The 20,001-nt window shown below is 41.1% G+C and overlaps 1 protein-coding gene across 6 annotated transcripts; it reads left to right on the plus strand.

Annotated features, from left to right (window-relative positions):
- Window positions 1-185: 185 nt before the first annotated feature.
- On the plus strand, window positions 186-15,214 carry LOC110493059 (troponin T type 3a (skeletal, fast)). Of its 6 annotated transcripts, XM_021567386.2 has the most exons (15): window positions 206-366; window positions 2,476-2,515; window positions 2,645-2,649; window positions 3,443-3,454; window positions 4,069-4,233; window positions 7,887-7,904; window positions 8,816-8,834; window positions 9,367-9,406; window positions 9,524-9,640; window positions 9,936-10,013; window positions 10,135-10,248; window positions 10,435-10,547; window positions 10,816-10,906; window positions 11,475-11,515; window positions 14,910-15,214. In XM_021567386.2, exons 2-15 carry the CDS (start codon window positions 2,496-2,498, stop codon window positions 14,941-14,943), a joined length of 867 nt encoding a protein of 288 aa, XP_021423061.1. In that variant the 5' UTR covers window positions 206-366; window positions 2,476-2,495; the 3' UTR covers window positions 14,944-15,214. The 6 variants fall into 6 exon arrangements, with proteins under 6 accessions (XP_021423066.1, XP_021423062.1, XP_021423064.1 ...); XM_021567387.2 differs by lacking the exon at window positions 3,443-3,454 and having other exon boundaries at window positions 187-366; XM_021567388.2 differs by lacking the exon at window positions 7,887-7,904.
- Window positions 15,215-20,001: the final 4,787 nt, after the last annotated feature.

Consider the following 20,001-nt stretch of genomic DNA (forward strand, 5'->3'; position numbering starts at 1 on the left):
ATCTCCCACTCCTGTGGGAAAGGAACAAGTCTACCATCTGATTGCCTCGACTGACGTTCCTCTTGGGTTAATTTTGCTTGCCTAATGTGATGGCAAATATAGCAACAGGGGCGTTGGCTGTCCCTCTCCAAACTTGAGCCTCCCTCCCTACCCCACAATTTATCCATTTCCTTATTAAGTGCCGGGTGTAAGACGTCAAGACATCCCCATTGGGGCCTCGCCTCCGACGCTTCCTTGTCCAATAGGGACCTTCCTTGGATCAAGTGTCACTATAACAGAAGGACATAATCAGGGTTGTAATTCTGCAGAACCTTACAGCCAGTCTCGGCCACCAGGGAGCTCACTTCTTCTTTCCGCTATTCTGAGGTAAGACAGAGAGAGTGAGAGTGGTTGGAAGGAACAGAGAGTGAGTGGAACAAGAGAAAGAGTGAGTGAGTGAGTGAGTGAGTGAGTGAGTGAGTGAGTGAGTGAGTGAGTGAGATAGATAGATAGATTGATAAAGAGCTTCAGATCAAGTGCACCATTAAGAGCTCAGGGCCCCCCTAGCTGTCTCCTTTCAAGAACAGCTGAATCCACACGTGCAAAACCACTGCCACTGTGTTGGAACACTCAGGCTTTAAAGCAGTCGGCTGCTCCATAGTAATGTTGAGGTCAAGGGTGAAAGGACCCACCAAGGGGATAGTGACAGGTGAAGGGAACATACAGGTTTCTACATAAGCTTCTAGCTTAACTTGATCAAGATTGTGGGTGTCTCTTTGTGCAAGAATATAATTCTTGAAAGCCACTTGGCATGTAAAATGAAGTGTCAACATTTTGTGTCAAGAAATGCTGGTATATGTGTGAAAGTCTGTTCTTGTTGTTCTTGTTAGATTAAGCGCTAAAAGTGACTTGGGTGCTACAAGGTTTCTGGGGGTGGGGCCTGGCTCCAACAGGCTGTCGCAAGCCTGGGATTTAAAAATGGTCCTCGAAGACATGTAGCTATGTTGTGGAGCTGATCCAATGGTTTAAATCAAAATGGAGGCTAAGATGAGGGAATCTTAGAGATATGATCCATGTTACCTCAATGTTAGGATTTGAGAACAGTCTTGTTAGCACTATACTGGTCTTTTGTGATGTGGTTAACAGATAGCTGGGCACATATCTAGTGGACAGAAATGTTTGCGTGTTGTACGTCACAGCAAAGTCAGTGATAGTTTAATAGAGAGAAAGGTGTGACATTCTGTTATTCTGGAGACCTGTAAACTAGGGGAACGTGGTGGCACGTTGAACCTTCCATACTTATAGGCTAAACACATAGACACTCTATTAATGTTACAGGGCCCATTGAGCAATAGCCTGATTTGTGAAATCAACCCAGAAATCTATAGCTATGATAATATGATTGCAATTTCAAGAATCAACCTTTGACTTTCAGTCTTTCGCATTGTCAAACAGTTTCATGTTCTTTCATTATTCCCTATGACCCCGTTTTTATTTTTTATCTTTAACAAGTTAATACGACATAATGGAATCATGGAAAAGTGGCTGAAATGCCTATGAGAGGGTGATGTCCACATAAGGAAATTAAATGGGAATTACTGACACTATTCCAAGAGAAAGAACCTGATCTGTGCTTTGGAAATCGGATCCTGGACCCATTTCTTAAAGACATTTGCAGCTGTCTGTTTAGGAATAGTTGTAATGTGTGAGTATGCCTCTAGGGTGGCCCAGTTATAGAAGTTGTGCTTTACAAATGCAAAGGTGAAGTGTTTTGTGAACATCCTTGTAATGCATGCTAATCAGTTCAAAATGTGTAACTTTGGGGATTTATCAGATAATGACACATTGTCTGACAAGATAACATTAAGTTGCAAAACAAACTAAATCAGATGCAAAAGGCTAGCCATGGCTCACTAAATTGGTCTAGAAGGGACCGAATCCCTTTAAAATGTTGATAAAGAGTTAGATCGTCATGTTTCTAAAGATGCATGTATTCTAGCACCTATGTTGAGGCATGGAATTTGACCAAGATATTAAGTTAACTTGAAGACCTTAGATTTTGACCTTCACATTGACCTGTGGTCTCATGGAACATGGGAAGGGGGGGGGGGGGGGGGGGGGGGGGGGAGGGAGGGAGGGGGGGAGGTAAAAAGAAAAAGGCCATGAATATTTGCATGGGTACCTTCTCGTTTATTGTCTGAGAAGCAGAATTGGCAGCGTGTTGAATTTCAGTATATTTTCCTAAATATGCAGATTTAGAGCTTGGTAGATTCAAAAGCAATCCCTTTACAAATTCAGCTAATTTTTCTGTACTACAAATTATTCAAAAATGTCGGTAAAATGTTCCCCCATTAGGGTTGGGTTCTGGTAATGGGAGAAGACATTTTACAGTCTGGCATCGATCATAACCCCATGCTATAAATAATGCTAGTGACTTGAGTGTTGCCTCCTTGGCGTCTTAGTGAAAGTGTCTCTCTTTCTTCCCTTGTACCTCAGGTGCAAAGTCCACTGTCACCATGTCTGACACAGAGGAAGTGTAAGTATTTGCAGCATTATTTCTGCATCCTCATGATTACCTGATCCAGATTTCATTTTGGTGAGTTGTTTTTGACTGCCTGACTAAACTTGCAATATCTTTTTCTATCCTTTTTCTATCCTTTCACAGCGAGGGTAAGTTACATTATTACTATGTTATTGCCCTGTATCATTATTGTATCTTTCCATGATCATCGTCATTTTAAATGGGTAATTGTTCAATCGTATGCTGAAACATTCTGTATGTTTTGTTAACCAATGCCTAACTGATTTCAATCCTCAATGTAGAATAGTTAAACACAATGGAGAAACCTGGCTGGACTCCTTAGGTTTCAAGTTGTGTTCAAAACTGCCCTCTGTAGCACAACATGTAGAGAAAGCCATGACTTAGTCATGACTTATTGATGAATGGTTTCAGGGGCCAATGTTGATAACAGGCCATTGACTAAATTGAGCATGATGCATTTAAATGAATTAACGCATTCCTTTAAATTATTTTCTAAATGTCAGAGCACATCCATCCACTCGTCTGTTAGCAACAGGTCCCTGCAACTCTCTAGACCTTTTACAGTTATACTGTCCTCCTAGTTTGTACACATTCTGTCTGAGTAAAAATGCATATCTCCTCTTTATGGAGGGCTATAAATCAATCCTATTAAACTATCAGGCCTTGAAATCTTTTGTCTGCTCAAAAGTCTTCCCGAGAGACCTGATTTAACAGCACTTTGTGAACTGCCAATTGATCAGCTATGGAGGACTGTATTGTGTATGCATACAACTGATCCCTACTGTACCCATATTTACAGTGTATAATATATATAGTAAATATTATATTATATACTGATATATTGGATGCAGACGGATTCTTTTGGTAACACTATTGTTTTACTCCTTTCTTTCTCCGAAATTAATGTTTATATCCGTGGAGGCGAGGGAGAAGGTAAAAAACAATGACGCGCAGACAATGAAAATGTTCATGTCATCTATACTAATTTGTCAGCTGTGTCGCTCTTGATCCTCAGTGTGCTTGAGGATGTGTGTTCAACTCATTCGATCTTCATGTAGCTCATAGCATGTTGGATACTGCTAATGCTTCCACTTCACCTCACTTCATCAGACTTTAACTTGAACATACAATATGGTCATTGCGGAAAATATTTATCTACAGAGTAAGAAACTACAGGCTCATGTCAGACTAGATATACCAAATTAGAAGATACCTCGTCGGCAAACAAACCTTCGTAATTGGCAGAAGTGTTTGTATAGTAGAAAAGTAGCAAGGTCAATTTCAGGTCCCTGTATGTAGGAAACATCAACACATTGTCCAATATTGCCTCTATAGATCTATTCATTGAACCCTGAACTCTTTCTCCTGCTTGCTATTTTCTCTGCCTCATATAGCGCCACCCGGTGGTTACGCCCATGGACTCATCTCCTCTTTTAACCTCCATATCTCTCTTCTGTTCTAAATAACTCACCATCTTTCTCATGCTTCCATTCATTAACCTCTCCATTCACCTTCCTCTCCCTGGTTACTCACTGCATGTTGTGTAGCCATAGCAGAAGAAGTAGTTGAAGAGGTAGTTGAAGAGGTAGTAGAAGAAGAAGTGGTAGAGGAAGAGGTAGAAGTGGCCCCAGAGGCAGCCCCAGAACCAGAGGCAGAGCCTGAGCCAGAGCCCGAGCCAGAGGCAGAGCCTGAGCCAGAACCAGAGGCGGAAGGTATGTTGGCATGGGGTATTCTATCATCCTTTGAGATGCAGCAGTGCGCTCCACCTGTTACAGCCAGACAGACCTATGACTAATATAGCTAGGGATGTGTTCCAATGTCCATAGTAGCATACCCCTTAGAATCCAATACATTGGACATGTTTTATTATAAGTGGTATGCTAGTGTCGATAATGGGATACATATCCCTAGTGTACTTTATTGTTCTACATTTACTTGAATGTAGTACCTTCCCTTCATAGCTGGCCAAGACAATGGATGCATGCACTGTATTATTAGTTGTATGTTATTAGCTATATGTTCTCATTTAGAATGTGCTAATAAATATGCCCATTTCCCTGTTCCGTTCCCGCTGCTTTTAGGCCTAGGACAAATTGCTTCCTCATTGCTACACAAAAAATGCTGGATTAAAAACAACCTAAGAACCAGCGCTGGGTAAATATTGGACAGAACACACAATGGGTTATTTTGACCCGAGCCAGTTGGGTTGCGTGAATAACCCAACATGTTGGGTTGTGGTTATTCAAACAAGGGTTAATTTAACCATCAGTTGGGTATTTTTTTAAAACTTTCACGCTGGGGTGACCTAGCAGCTGTGTCTTATTGTATGTAATCCTTAAATTATTTTCAGGATGTGTGGCTTATTATGGCCGTGAATATTCAGACAGCTCTTATTGGCCACCCGTGAGAGTAAATCTCATTCCTGTTCATCATGTCAATGTTCAACCTTAACATGTGATAACTATACAACAGAACAGATTAACAGGAATTACTTTTACTCTCATGGTTGGCAAAAAAAAGCTGTAAACCACGCCCCTACTGAAGTATGCTTCTAAACACTTCTGATCCACTGGGTCATATACAGTGCCTTCAGAAAGTATACACACCACTCAACTTTTTCCAGATTTTGTTGTGTTACTGCCTGAATTTAAAATGGACTAAATTGAGATTTTTTTGTCACTGGCCTAGACACAATACCCCATAATTCAAAGTGTAATTGTGTTTTTCAAAACAATTCTAAAGTAATAAAAAATGAAAAGCTGAAATGTTAATTAGTATTCAACCCCTTTGTTAGGGCAAGCCTAAATAAGTTCAGGAGTAACAATTTGCAAGTCGCATAATATGGACTCACTCTGTGTGCATTAATAGTGTTTAACATTATTTTTGAGTGACTACCTCATCTCTGTACCCCACACATACAATTATCTGTAAGGTCCCTCAGTCAAGCAGTGGTTTTCAAACACAGATTCAACTACAAAGACCAAGGAGGTTTTCCAATGGCTTGCAAAGAAGGGTACCTATTGGTAAATGGGTATAAAAAAAAAGCAGACATTGGATATCCTTTTGAGCATGGTGAAGAGGTTAATTATACTTTCGATGGTGTATCAATACACTCAGCCACTACAAAGATAAAGACGTCCTTGCTATTTCAGTTGCCGGAGAGGAAGGAAACCTTTCAGGGATTTCACCATGAGGTCAATGATAACTAAAATAGTTACAGAGTTTAATGGCTGTGATAGGAGAAGACTGAGGATGGATCAACAACATTGTAGTTACTCCACAATACTAACCTAATTGACAGAGTGAAAAGAAGGAAGCCAGTACAGAATAAATGTTTTCCAAAACAGGTATACAGTTTGCACTAAATTAATACTGCAAAATATGTAGCAAAGCAATTAACTTTTTTGCCCTGAATGCAAAGTTATTTGTTTGGGACAAATCCAATACAACCCATTACCGAGTACCACTATCCACATTTTCAAGCATAGTTGTAGCTGCATCATGTTTTGGGTATGCTTATAATCGTTAAGGACTGAGGAGTTTCTCAGGATAAAAAGAAACGGAACGGAGCAAAGCACAGGCAAAATCCTAGATGAAAACCTGGTTCAGTCTGCTTTCCACCAGACACTGGAAGATTAATTCAGCAGGACAATAAACTAAAACACAAGGTCAAATCTACAATGGAGTTGTTTTTCCAAGAAGACAGTGAATGTTTCTGAATTAACATCAAGTTAATTCATTTTGAATTCAGGCTGTAACACAAATGGTGGAATAAGTCACAGGGTTTGAATACTTTCTGAAGGCATTGTCTCTCAATAACCCAGCACCAATAACTCAGAAACAACAATCCAACCTTGCTCTTTTTAAAGAAAACAGCAAAACTAAGTGACCAAATGCCTGCAACCATGCAGTTGGATCAACCAAACAACCCAGCATTTTTTGAGTATATAGAATACAATTATTGTCTATATATATATATATATATATATATATATATATATATATATATATATATATATATATATATATATGCATTAGACTTCCAACTATAAGCTATAATAAGTCAACATCAGTGTATCAAAATATAGTGGATATCCTGCACTCTTTATTCCCATTACTCTAAAAGGAGCAAAAATACCTCTGTGCTTCTACTATGAGCCTGAAAATGCATAATCCTGATTACACTGTAGATGCACTCTGAACATGTGTTTGTTGTGACAGTCCCTTCTTAAAGTTAGAATCCTTAGTTGCTACATTCTTTGGAGGTATAAATTAATTATATACACTGAGTGTACAAAACATTAAGAACACCTGCTCTTTCCATTACAGACTGACCAGGTGAATCCAGGTGAAAGCTATGGTCTCTTATTGATGTCACTTGTTAAATCCACTTCAATTTGTGTAGATAAAAGGGAGGAGACAGGTTAAAGAAGGATTTCTAAGCCTTGAGACAATTGAGACATGGATTGTGTATGGTGCCATTCAGAGGGTGAATGGGCAAGAGAGAATATTTAAGTGCCTTTGAAAGGGGTATGGTAGTAGGTGCCAGACGCACCGGTTTGTGTCAAGAACTGCAAGGCTGCTGGGTTTTTCACTCTCACCACTTTCCCATGTATATCAAGAATGGTCCACCACCCAAAGGACATCCAGCCAACTTGACACAACTGTGGGAAGCATTGGAATCAACATGGGCCAGCATTGGAATCAACATGGGCCAGCATCCCTGTGGAACGCTTTTGACGACATGTCAAAATGTGTTCCTTATTTTTTGTATACTCAGTGTATATCCATTGATTCTTGAAGAATATAACTCATAAATGCCTCGTGAGCTTAGTTCGACTGTTGTACCTCATCAGAACCCAAAATATTCGCTTGTTTTACTCCAATGTGTGTAAACAATGTACATGTAAAGAGACGGTATAGCTTCAAAACATGGTTAAAACTGTCATTGTTATACCATGGATGGTCAGTCGTTGCATCAATAGCGCTGTCTCTGAATCTGAGAGTGGTTACATTTCTCCAGGGCCATCCCTCAGCTTTTACCGAAACAGAGGCAGGGTGCCGCTTTGTTTTAGTTTCGACTAAGGATTCTAGTTTTAAAATGAACGATACTTTGAGGCGCTTTTGTGTGAGACACATTTACAAATTCATTATTGTACTTCCACAAACTGCTGAAGTGTCACGCACAAGTAAATCGTAGTGCTTAGCCCAACAAAAGTATCATTTCCATTTGAAATATTAAAATGAGATGACGCAAATGCCGAAGCTTGGGTAGAGTATGCAGCCTATGGCTTATTAGTCAGCCCTTGTTGCCATTGCTAACGCTGTTTATTTTGCTTTCATTTTCATTGCTTGCTGCATGCAGAGGTCGTTGAAGAGGAAGGTATGTTGATTAAAGATGAATTATCTGTGTCACGCTGGTTGGTATATAGGAATGCGTATCTATATATTGTCCATGTCCCAGGTCTGAGGTCTCGCTGTATTGGGGGAATGTCTGCTCTGTCATAACTGTTTGTCAGATCTAGAATTACTGTGAAATTGGCTGACTGGTAGGACAAAGAAAAACTACACATCAGTTAATCAAATCAATTTTTTAAATGGTGTATTTTGGGAAAGAAATAAGTAAAAGGATGGAAGAATATGAAATGCTAACATTTGCTTAACCGCGCAGTGACCCCACTGTTCAACCCTCCCTGCTATGCCCACTCACGATTAGCACGGCATGTACCAAACCCATAACAAGAGAAAGAACATGCTCTTCTAACAACGAAATCTGTGTTGTCTTGCTTGTGAAAATGGTGTGCGGGTCAAACGATAAACATGACACAGTTAGAACGTTTCTCTTTTAAAGTTAAACACTTTGCTTGTCTTTCAGCAGTAATATTTTTCATTCGAATATTTTCCTGTAATATAAGTAGACGTCAATTATTCTAAAATAAGATCACGCTTTAGAAATAAATCAAGCACACATAACACATGTCCACATTCTTCAATGTGTGTGCAAAGCTGTTTATGTCATATCTGAGATTTGGATTATTCTTTTGGTGGTTATTTCTCTGCTGATTTTCATAGCACTAACAAACATCCACCACCTCAAATTGAAAGCCAGGCATTTTGGGGATATCTACCGCAGATTTTTTTTCTCTCCATTTAATGTCGAAACAAATCAAATATTCATTCAAGTAATGCCTGAATCTTTTTTTGCCTGATAATTACTCATTTGCTTTATGCTGATTTGTACATATCTAACCCAATAACATGTACTTGTCCTCCTCTTCATTTCTTAATATACAGCCCAAAAGCCACAGTTCAAGTAAGTCATCATTTCATGTAACCCCTCATTTGTTTGTACACATTTCTAGATGTGTATGATTACTACACAGAAATGGCTGCCTTCATATTTCCATTTCCATTTCAATCTCTCATAAAACAAAATACTACATTCTTAACTGTGGTAGTCAAAACCTTCAGCTGCCTTATTCTATATAGGCCTAACGCACCAAATGTGATTTTTTCTTTCTTTTTTTTAGATATATATTTTGTTATTATTTCATTGTCCTTATTTCAGGTCAACATCACATCAATTTGTAAACATGTAGATATATTTCATTACAAACAAGATGACATAAAACATAACAAAAGCAACAGAAAACAAAACAGTGACAGTAAAAAAAAATAAAACTAAATAACTGAAATTCAATTTCAGTTCTCTGCTGTCTTACAGTGTTGCATTACCCCTAACATTATACATTTTTTATTACGTGCGTAAAAAAATAAACGTTTTTTTATTTTTTATTATTTTACTACCCATAGATTCACTGTATTTTTATATTGACACTTCTCAGGGTACCAAAGATACCTGATGGCGATAAAGTGGACTTTGACGTAAGTAGCCCTGCACACATCATGACCATCTGGAGACAGCTGGCCGGATAATACCAGGGCTAATGTCAGAGTTGACGAGATGTACTTAACACATGGCTCTACTTCCTAACCTTACAGGACATTCAGAAAAAGCGTCAGAACAAGGATCTTGTTGAGCTGCAGGCCCTGATAGATGCTCACTTTGAGCACAGAAAGAAGGAGGAGGAAGAGCTCATCGCCCTCAAAGAAAGAATTGTGAGTAAGAATGAGTAAATTACATCACTCTGCATACACATGGGTCAAATTTGAAAATGAATACAAGGTCGTAAATAAAATCAAGGTTTTCTTATTGGACAAGTTCAGGCAGTTCACTCCTGCTTGCTTACATTTAGTTCCTGGTGAATACAACCATGACAAAATGATAAGACACTGCAATGCCCACTGGTGACCAAAGGTAATACAACCATGACAAAATGATAAGACACTGCAGTGCCCACTGGTGACCAAAGGTAATACAACCAACCATGTGTATCTGTGTGTCCGTCTGCAGGAGAAGCGTAGGGCTGAGAGGGCCGAGCAGAACAGGATCCGTAGCGAGAAGGAGAAGGAGCGCGCGGCGAGGCGTGAGGTTTGTGTCCTCTGCCAGTTCCACCATCGACCCCTCCGGGCTTTCTTCAACGATCGGCGTTCTGTCAACGTGGGACCGACAACTACAACACACTGACTCTGTGCTGTGATCTCTAATACAGGAGGAGAGGCTGAAGAGGGAGGAGGCAGATGCCAAGAAGAAGGCTGATGAGGACGCAAAGAAGAAGTCTGCCCTGTCCAGCATGGGCTCCAACTACAGCAGCCATCTGCAGAAGGTGACCTAGCGACCAGCCAGTCTTCACAGACCCATAATGTTATGAATAGAAAAAAATATCACTTACTTGTATACAACATGTAATTCAGAAGGAAAAAACAACAGAAAAACGAAACGATGAGTTGTGTGTTTACATGTGTGACCGATGGACTTGCCCCTTGTAACCACTGCCATTCACTTGTAACAGGCTGACTCAAAGAGAGGTGGGAAGAAGGAAACTGAGAGAGAGAAGAAGAAGAAGATCCTGGCAGGCAGACGCAAGGCCCTGAACATCGACCATCTGAATGAAGAGAAACTGAAGTAAGAAGCAGTTCAAGTAACAGACTTGGGCTTTATGTACAGTACGGTGTGTGTGGTGGTTTGTTTTGGCGAGGAGAATCAGGCCTACAGCAGGAAAAGTCAGGTACAAGTACAATAGCTTTTGCAACTGTCTCTCGTTATCTAAAATGAATGCACTTTAAGAACAACCTTCAGCCAATCAGAATCAAGTATTCAACCTCATGGTGTAAATATGGAATCTCCACAGAGAGTTTGAACTCACAGAGTCATCTTGCTTGCTCTGCTCTAGGGAGAAGGCAAAGGAGCTGCATGAATGGATGCAGACACTGGAGTCTGAGAAGTTTGACCACATCGAGAGGCTGAAGAGGCAGAAGTATGAGGTATGTATCCGATGTCCTGGTTAAAGAAAAGAGAAATATACTATAAGTTATCCCAGAATCCACCATACATACATACATACATACATACATACATACATACATACATACATACATACATACATACATACATACATACATACAGCAATATGCACATCTGAAAGAATTGTGGACTGTTGAAGTTATGATATATTTTAAAGACACATTAAATTAAATGACGTAATCTTTTAATTTTACTCACTCTAATCAAGAGCTCAGCTGATAATATGACTGGCTCCGTTCTTAGAGCATATGCCTTTGTACACGACCGCATTCCCCCGTGGCATTATGGACGGTACTGTTATTGACCGTGATCTGATAAAAACGTCTAGCTCAGTCACCACATGATCAGTTTTTTCCTTAGGTTTTTACAGACATACAATATATTTTTTAGATACCCTGGAAAATTCCAAGTCTTACCCGAGTAAAATCAAGAGTGACAGCGGGCCACCAAGTTTTACCATCCGCTTGGTGGCCTCAGCCACACGGCCTCTCAGATATGAACACAACTCTGCTTTGATATCTCCTCCAGGTCACAACCCTGCGTAAGAGAGTGGAGGAGCTGAGTAAATTGTAAGTAGAGCTGGACAGTGGTCACAGCTCAGGGGGGCTCTGCCGCGCCACTGCGGTGCATGGTCTGAAACTTAATGAGAAAGTTGCATGTGAAACGTAACACAGAGGCGACTGAAACAGAGCAGACGGTTCCACGGTGGGTCGAGAAGACAAGAGAAGACACCAAATTAAATCTGAATGAATATTGAATATATTCCACTCATTCGGGTTGAACACGCCATGTTACAGACAGGTTATGACACATGGCATACTGTACCATGTCATTCCGAAACATTCCAGAGGTATTAGAGTGTGTCTATGTGCAAGCACAATAGATTGAGACCCAATCATAGACCCATAGGGAACTGCTGAGCTAAAAGCCAGTCACTAGTCAATTCTGAAGAAATGGTGTGATTCACAGGTAAGTGATTCTGTCTGGATTTCATTCCCACTGAAAGAAAGTGACTGAAACTCAGTATTGGTAGTGTCTGGCTAATCGTTTCTAACATGTCCTCCTCCCCTCAACTCTCTATCCTTGGCAATTTGGGGAGTCAATACTGACACACACACGCAGTCAGTCAGTCAGTCTGTCTCCTGTAAAATGCGCTGTTAAATTAGTCATTTCCAGGTCATCACTCCCAGGAACCGCATTGACGTGTTACAGAAACAGTAAGTAATGTAGCTTCCACCCCTATATCTTTCTGCCAAAACTGTTCAGGACAGTTTATGTCAGTTTATGGCTGAAAACATTACAGTTTAGAATCCACCAATGAGATTAAATGCTATTGAGTTAATCTCCTCCCTTCACTATCTGACAGAAGAAACCAGTTTGCTATAGAACAAGATTGACATTCATGTTACTGTATTGGCAAACATAGCCAGCCATTCATTCTGAATTTGCTATGACATTACTTATTTAGTACTCTTGGCCTTTTGGACATAAAACTCTTATACCTTTGGCAAAACACATATACAGTAGACACTGACAATCCAAATAACAAAGGATGTAGACCTACAACCAGGTTCAACAAAGAAAGCCAAGTTCTCGTGCATCACGTTCCTGAGCTGTAATGTAAGTAATGTAAGTCTCAAACCTTATTTTTTGGAATATACAGAGCATTTGAAATCTATTCAGACCCCTTGACTTTTTCACCATTTTGTTAGGTTACAGCCTTATTCTAAAATTGATTAAATAGTTTACACAATATCCCATAATGGCAAAGAAAAAAACACGTTTTTTATTAAGAATAAAACACTGAAATATTGCATTTACATAAGTACTCAGACCCTTTTTACTAGGTTGAAGCACCGCTGGCAGCGATTACAGACTCGAGTCTTCTTGGGTATTTTTTTTATTTTTTTTTATTTTACCTTTATTTAACTAGGCAAGTCAGTTAAGAACAAATTCTTATTAATGACGCTACAAGCTTGGCACACTTGTATTTTGGGAGTTTCTCCCATTCTTCTCTGCAGATTGTCTCAAGCTCTGTCAGGTTGGATGACGAGCATCGCTGCACAGCTACTTTTAGGTCTCTCCAGAGATGTTCGATCGGGTTCAAGTCCGGGCTCTGGCTGGGCCACTCAAGGACATTCAGAGACTTGTCCCGAAGCCACTCCTGCATTGTCTGGGCTGTGTGCTTAGTGTCATTGTCCTGTTGGAAGATAAACCTTCACCCCAGTCTGAGGTCCTGAGTGCTCTAGAGCAAGTTTTCATCAAGGATCTCTCTGTACTGTTCTCCGTTCGATCCTGACTAGTCTCCCAGTCCCTGCCGCTGAAAAACATCCCCACAGCATGATGCTGCCACCACAGTGCTTCACCATAGGGATGGTGCCAGGTTTCCTCCAGAAACATTCAGGCCAAATAGTTAAATCTTGGTTTCATTAGAACAGAAAATCTTGTTACTCATGATCTGAGAGTCTTTAGGTGCCTTTTGGCAAACTCCGAGCGGGCTGTCATGTACCTTTTACTGAGTAGTGGCTCCAGTCTGGCCACTCTACCATAAAGGCCTGATTGGTGGAGTGCTGCAGAGATGGTTGTCCTTCTGGAAGGTTCTCCCATCTCCACAGAGGAACTCTGGGTTCTGTTAAAGAGACCATCAGGTTCTTGGTCACCTCCCTGACCAAGGCCCTTCTAACCCCTATTCCTCTGTTTGCCCGGGCGGCCAGCTCTAGGAAGAGTCTTGGTGGTTCTAAACTTCTTCCATTTAAGAATGATGGAGGCCACTGTTCTTGGGGATCTTCAATGCTGCAGATATATATTTATTGGTACCCTTCCCTAGATCTGTGACTCGACACAATCCTGTCTCGGAGCTCTACGGACAATTCCTTCGACCACATGGCTTGGTTTTTGCTCTGACATGCACGGTCAACTTTGGGACCTTATGTAGACCGGTGCGGGCCTTTCCAAATCATGTCCAATCAATTGAATTTACCACAGGTGGACTCCATTCAAGTTGTAGAAACATCTCTAGGATGATCAATGGTAACAGGATGCACCAGAGCTCAATTTAGAGTCTCATAGCAAAGAGTCTGAATACTTATGTGAATGAGGTATTTCTGTTTTAGATTTTGTATAGATTTTTGCTTTGTCATTATGGGGTATTGTGTGTAGCTTGATGAGGAAAACATGTATTTAATACATTTTCAAATAAGGCTGTAAAGTAACAAAATGTGGAAATAGTCAAGGGATCGGAATAATTTCCAAATGTACTGTATAAGACTCTGGTTCTCTTTAATTCATGTGTTTACGTTGTGGGTATTGTCACATTGTCAAATGTTTCAAAAGCAAAGAAAATATATGAAAGCATCAAATCTGATCCTGAGGTAACTTTACATTTCTTCATTGTGAAGTCAATGAAATGCCTGTCCAATTACTAAATAGTGTGCTTTCAACGTTGAGCTTTGGACTGCAGTTTCTTTGCTCTCTCAGTGCCCCATTCTAATTTCTCGAAGCTATCATGTGTTTTACTGCCACCAAGGACCGGCTGTTAGCCTGATATCCATAGGATGCGAAAAGAGATCATTTCCTCCATAAGGACAGAAAATACTCCATGAATCCTCACGAGCACAGTGGGATAGAACACCCGGGTCAGTGAGAGAATCATGTTATATTTCCTTTGCTTTCATTCATTCCATCATCACCTCCATTCCATGGTAAGTGCTGCATGGTGCGTCGAAAAGGATAAGCATGACAACTTGTTTTGAGTGGTCTTTTGTGATTGATGATTGTTAGTTAGACCAATATTAACATTAGAACAGCATAACTCACACATTTGCATCCATATCTAAAGTAATTTGGAAGTAAATTCAGTAACTTAAAGTCAATGTAAGTCTTTATTTATAGATGAACATGTGCATTGATTGTCTCTTCATGGGATGTCTCACTCTGTTTCTCTGTCTTTGTGACGTTTTACAGCTCCAAGAAGGGTAAAACGGTCCGCAGAAAGTAAACGGTACCGTTCTGCTGCTTGGAGCCCAGACTGCCACCGTACTACCGGACACGAGCATAATGCAGCAACAACAACACACACTTACGCTAAGATCATGGCTCGGACATGACTAACACTATGTCTTAATGTTTGCATATTCACAAAAGATGTGCTACGGTCTACAGACGTAGAACGGAGCCATTAGCTGCTGTTGTAGGAATTATCCCTCACGCTATCTCTCCCTGGACTGTTTGGTTCTCAGTATTTTTGTAAATAAAGTGTGACTCTTCAACCTTGTCTGTAGATTTGTTATTAACCAATTAACCCTCAAAAAATATATATTTTTTTGCAGTGTAATTTTAAAGCAATTTGTTCATATTAATAATTATATCCACTCTAATAAGAGGCATAATGTTGTTGTGTTTGCAAAAATAGACCAAGATTAGCTTGTGGAATGATGTATGCCTATGTTAGAGCAGAATCATTATTGCATTATAATTAAGGTTTCTTCAACATACCATTCCATCACAAACACTGAATATCAGAGTCATCCAAATGAGGTGTTCTGTCCCATTTTGAGGAAAAATGTAAAATGTAATCACAATTAGATTGAGTTAGATTGTAACCTAGACTGAAATGTTCTGGTGTGTAACAGACAGTAACGTAAGTGGTTCACTACAGTAGCGTAGCACAGCCGTTCCAAACCTTTTCCGTTGCGGAGGACAACCAAATCACTATCAAAATATCTAGGACCACCATTTGTGCCACGCCTGCTCCTGCTCTCTCTCCCTGGCACTCGAGGGTGCCAGGCTGCCCAGCCTCACGTACTCCTGCCACCATCATTATGCACACCTGCTTCCCTCGTCACGCACATCAGCGACTCATTGCACTCACCTGGACTCAATCACTTATGTTATTTCCTCCCCTATATCTGTCTGTTCCCAAGCTCTATTCCCCGCTTCAGCTTTAATATGTCTTTGTATTACCCGGTTCTGACGATGTTCCTGTCCTGTTCCATGTCTGTGCTAAATTAAATGTTCAACTCTCCGTACCTGCTTCTCATCGTCAGCGTTGGTTCTTCCAATTTGTAGAATGGCATAATATTTTTAAGGCACATGCAGTCTTTGTAATTTTATTTTTAAAAGAAGTTAAAAAAAAATGTATCATTTATTTTCCTTAGCCTCCTATCGCCCTTGTAATGTTCAGTCTGATCATGTGGGCGTTAGGAAACAAATGTGAAGATATTGATGTAATAAACAGCCCTAATTAGCTGATAGGATGGTCTAGAGTACACACCCTTACTCAGATGAACAGTCATTGGTCTATTGTAATCTAATCACATTGTGACGTCATGATGTGGGCCAAAAATTCCATCCGACCTGAACAGGCTGAAATGCCAGCATAAGTTTTTCAAACAGCTTTTATGGCCTAAACTCACCAAAGGCGAGTGTGTGAGGTGTTTGTGATTTATTTTAGAATGCATTGTTTTGAATTATAATGACCCAACTGAAGCCAGGGGTGGGGGGGTTGTCCGCTTTGGCATAGCTCAATTAGAATGTCTCTATTTTTGCAATTTTTTTTGCTGGGGATGTAGTCACACAAAACAATAAAAACATTTCATTATTCACTTTTTTTCTAGCTCATTTGCATGCTAAATTAGATCTTATGGAAACACAACATGGCTAAAAGCAAAGATGATTGGAGATATGGACTATCCTGCTAACATACAGTCGCTACTTGGCCTGATCCATCCTTTACACCAGCCTTGCTCTGCTTTCTCCGCACGCCCGCTTATGGTGAAAAGGACATTATCATCATTTTCTGTTATGTGTTATTTCAATGATTGGAAGGAATTGCAAAAATCACTGAAGCTGGAGTCTTATATCTCTCTCTCTAACTTTAAGCATCAGCTGTCAGAGCAGCTTACCGATCATTGTACCTGTACACAGCCAATCTGTAAATAGCACACCCAACGACCTCATCCCCATATTATTACTTACCCTCTTGCTCTTTTGCACCCCAGTATCTCTACTTGCACATCATCATCTGCACATCTATCACTCCAGTGTCAATGGAGTTATTGCCTACCTCCCTACTGTTCTACATTTGCAGACACTGTACATAGATTTTCCAATTTGTTATTTGACTGTACGTTTGTTTATGTGTAACTCTGTGTTGTTGTTTTTGTCGCACTGCTTTGCTTTATCTTAGCTAGGTTGCAGTTGTAAATGAGAACTTGTTCTAAACTGGCCTACCTGGTTAAATAATATATGTTTATATATTTTCTTTTTAAGTAGGCCAGTGGTTCCCAAACTAGGGGTTGTGACCTCATGTGGGGTTTGCCTGATATGAAAATGGGGTCACGGGAGAATTTCTAACTCCTGAAGATAAAACGATATATATATATATATATATATATATATATATATATATATAAACGTCTTGTATCTCAAAATCATTGTTGTGAGGTTAACCTTAAAAATCCAAATTAACATTTTTTAAATCTGAAAGCTACAATTCAACCAGAGAGCTTCCTGTATAATGGGAAAAGGCCACACAGGACCGTTGCACTTGAATCATTCCCATGATGAATGGCTAGGCCTGCTATGCTATGAAACCACACACTATTACAGAGACTTAGATATTCCCAGCCACAATTGATTTGGTGAAAACAATGTGTGGGGAGGCACAGAAACTCACATCAATACCTTTGTCAGATAACACTGTTAAACAAATAATTTATGCTATTGCTAGCAATCAAGAGGAAACTGACTGAACATCTTAAACTCCTCAGCTTATGCTCTCCAAATGGACATTAGCTGTGAGGGCCCAGATGCCCATGCATTGACTTTTGTTTGTGGCTGCAACCTGGTCTCTGAGCATTTCCTATTATTCTGTATGAGACACTCCCTTGGTATGATGATTTTTAACTCGCAACCTTTGGGTTGCTAGACATTAGTGTTATACACCAACCCATCCACCACGACCAACCACTCCGCTTTCGTTTTTGCCTTAAGTAACCATCTGTCTTATTTAACCATAACAAACGTAACATATCCAAACTATATGGAGTGTCTCAGATTTACGTACAGAATAATATGAAATGCTCTGAGACCAGGTTGGCTATACATGTAGAGAGACGCTATTCACGGAGACAAATTGTTCTGTCTCCCGATTCACGAGCATGAAACGGCACAAGGATGTTCAGTGTGCTGCGTGGCTATATCTATGGCGGGATGGCGAGCAGGCCTCTGCACTCTAGTTATGAATGTGTCCTCCTCTGGCATATGGACGCATTGTATGATACACTGAGAGCAACTGGCGACAAAAGAGCTGAGCACAGAACTCTGAGACATACTGCAACAGGTAACTTTGATTGTAAACTACATCAAACCACATCCACTGCGCGCACGCTTTTCACAATACAATCTGGAGAATATGGGATCAGAGCATGAAGTTATATTTGACACCGAGGCTTGGTGGTTGTGGAGCGGGAGTGTTGGAGAGATTTTTCACGTTGAGAAAGGAACTGTTGTCATTCACAATGGATGTAAAAAAAACAGACTTAGTTGACTTTCTGGGTGGGGGATGGAACGACAGGGCCCTTATCGACCACTACCGCTGCAGCCTGTGCGAGGATGTCCGTTGGGAGTTGGCCTGCAGGGATACCACCCTCACCTTCGACCAGCTGGTGGACCTGTCCATTCGGCTGGATAACCTGCTGGTCAACATCGGACATTCAGAGAGGGCTCTGTGGATTCCCCCTCCCAGCACCACCATTCCGGTGCCTATGGAGCTGGGAGGTGCTGCGCTTAGGGAGGCCGGAGGAGGGGCCTTCACATGCACCATCTGTGGCAGCAGAGGTCACACTGCTGGTCGGTGCCGGGTTGGTTCCTCTAGGGGACGAGGCAGCAGGCAGGGCACTCTGGCGTCGCCCCAGGTGAGCCTGCACCACTTTCATCCAGAGCCCTCTATTGTACACCTGTTTGTGCATGTTTACTTTCCTGAGTTTTTCCCGCATTCCCAGCATAAGGAGCTTGTCGATTCGGACGCAGCTGGGAATTTTATCGACAGAGCTTTTACCAACCCATCGACGGGAGGATAAATCTCCTGGTAGACGCCGCACTTCCCAGGAGTCACGTGTATCCCCTGTCACAGGTGGCGACAGCGGCTATGGAAACATATGTCTCCGAATCCCTGCGTCAGGGGTACATTCGGTCCTACACTTCACCCACCTCGTCAATTTTATTTTTTGTGAAGAAGAAGGGTCCAACACGTCCTCCACCGGAACCCAGCATCTCTCCTCCAGTACCACCAACTCCACAAGGTACTGACGGCCCCTTGCCCGACGCCTCAAATCCAGTATGGAGCAAACGGCGTACGCCGGGACCCCCTCTATGTCCATCGAGGAACCTCCCGCACCTCAGACTCCAGGAGCGGACCAGCCAGCAAACTTGCTCCAGTTTCAACTGTTCTACCTGCGGCTATGGAATCCTGACCTGTTCACCGGATGTGCTACCTGTCCCAGACCTATTATTTGACCATGCTGGTCATTTATGAACATTTGAACATCTTGGCCATGTTCTGTTATAATCTCCACCCGGCACAGCCAGATGACGACTGGCCACCCCTCATAGCCTGGTTCCTCTCTAGGTTTCTTCCTAGGTTTTGCCTTTCTAGGGAGTTTTTCCTAGCCAACGTGCTTTAACAGCTGCATTGCTTGCTGTTTGGGGTTTTAGGCTGGGTTTCTGTACAGCACTTTTAGATATCAGCTGATGTACAAAGGGCTATATAAATAAATTTGATTTGATTTAGATTTGATCAACCCGTACGGCATGAAGAGGTACTCATAATGCCCTGAGTTCGTACTGAACGCTGTCTTCCACTCGTCTCCCTCTCAGATACAACCTGGTGTTTTTTTTCTGTTAATTATTTTCAGAACGCAGTCACATTATGTTGGACAGCTTTTTTGCCTTCTCCATGTTTTTGAAATGTATAAGTCTTTAAATGACCTTTTACAGACTACTTCTACAAACGAGGCTACACTTGTGGCAGCCCCTATTCCTGTGGTCCCCCATC

This window comes from Oncorhynchus mykiss, chromosome 2, assembly GCF_013265735.2.
Source record: "Oncorhynchus mykiss isolate Arlee chromosome 2, USDA_OmykA_1.1, whole genome shotgun sequence".
NCBI classification, from domain to species: domain Eukaryota; kingdom Metazoa; phylum Chordata; class Actinopteri; order Salmoniformes; family Salmonidae; genus Oncorhynchus; species Oncorhynchus mykiss.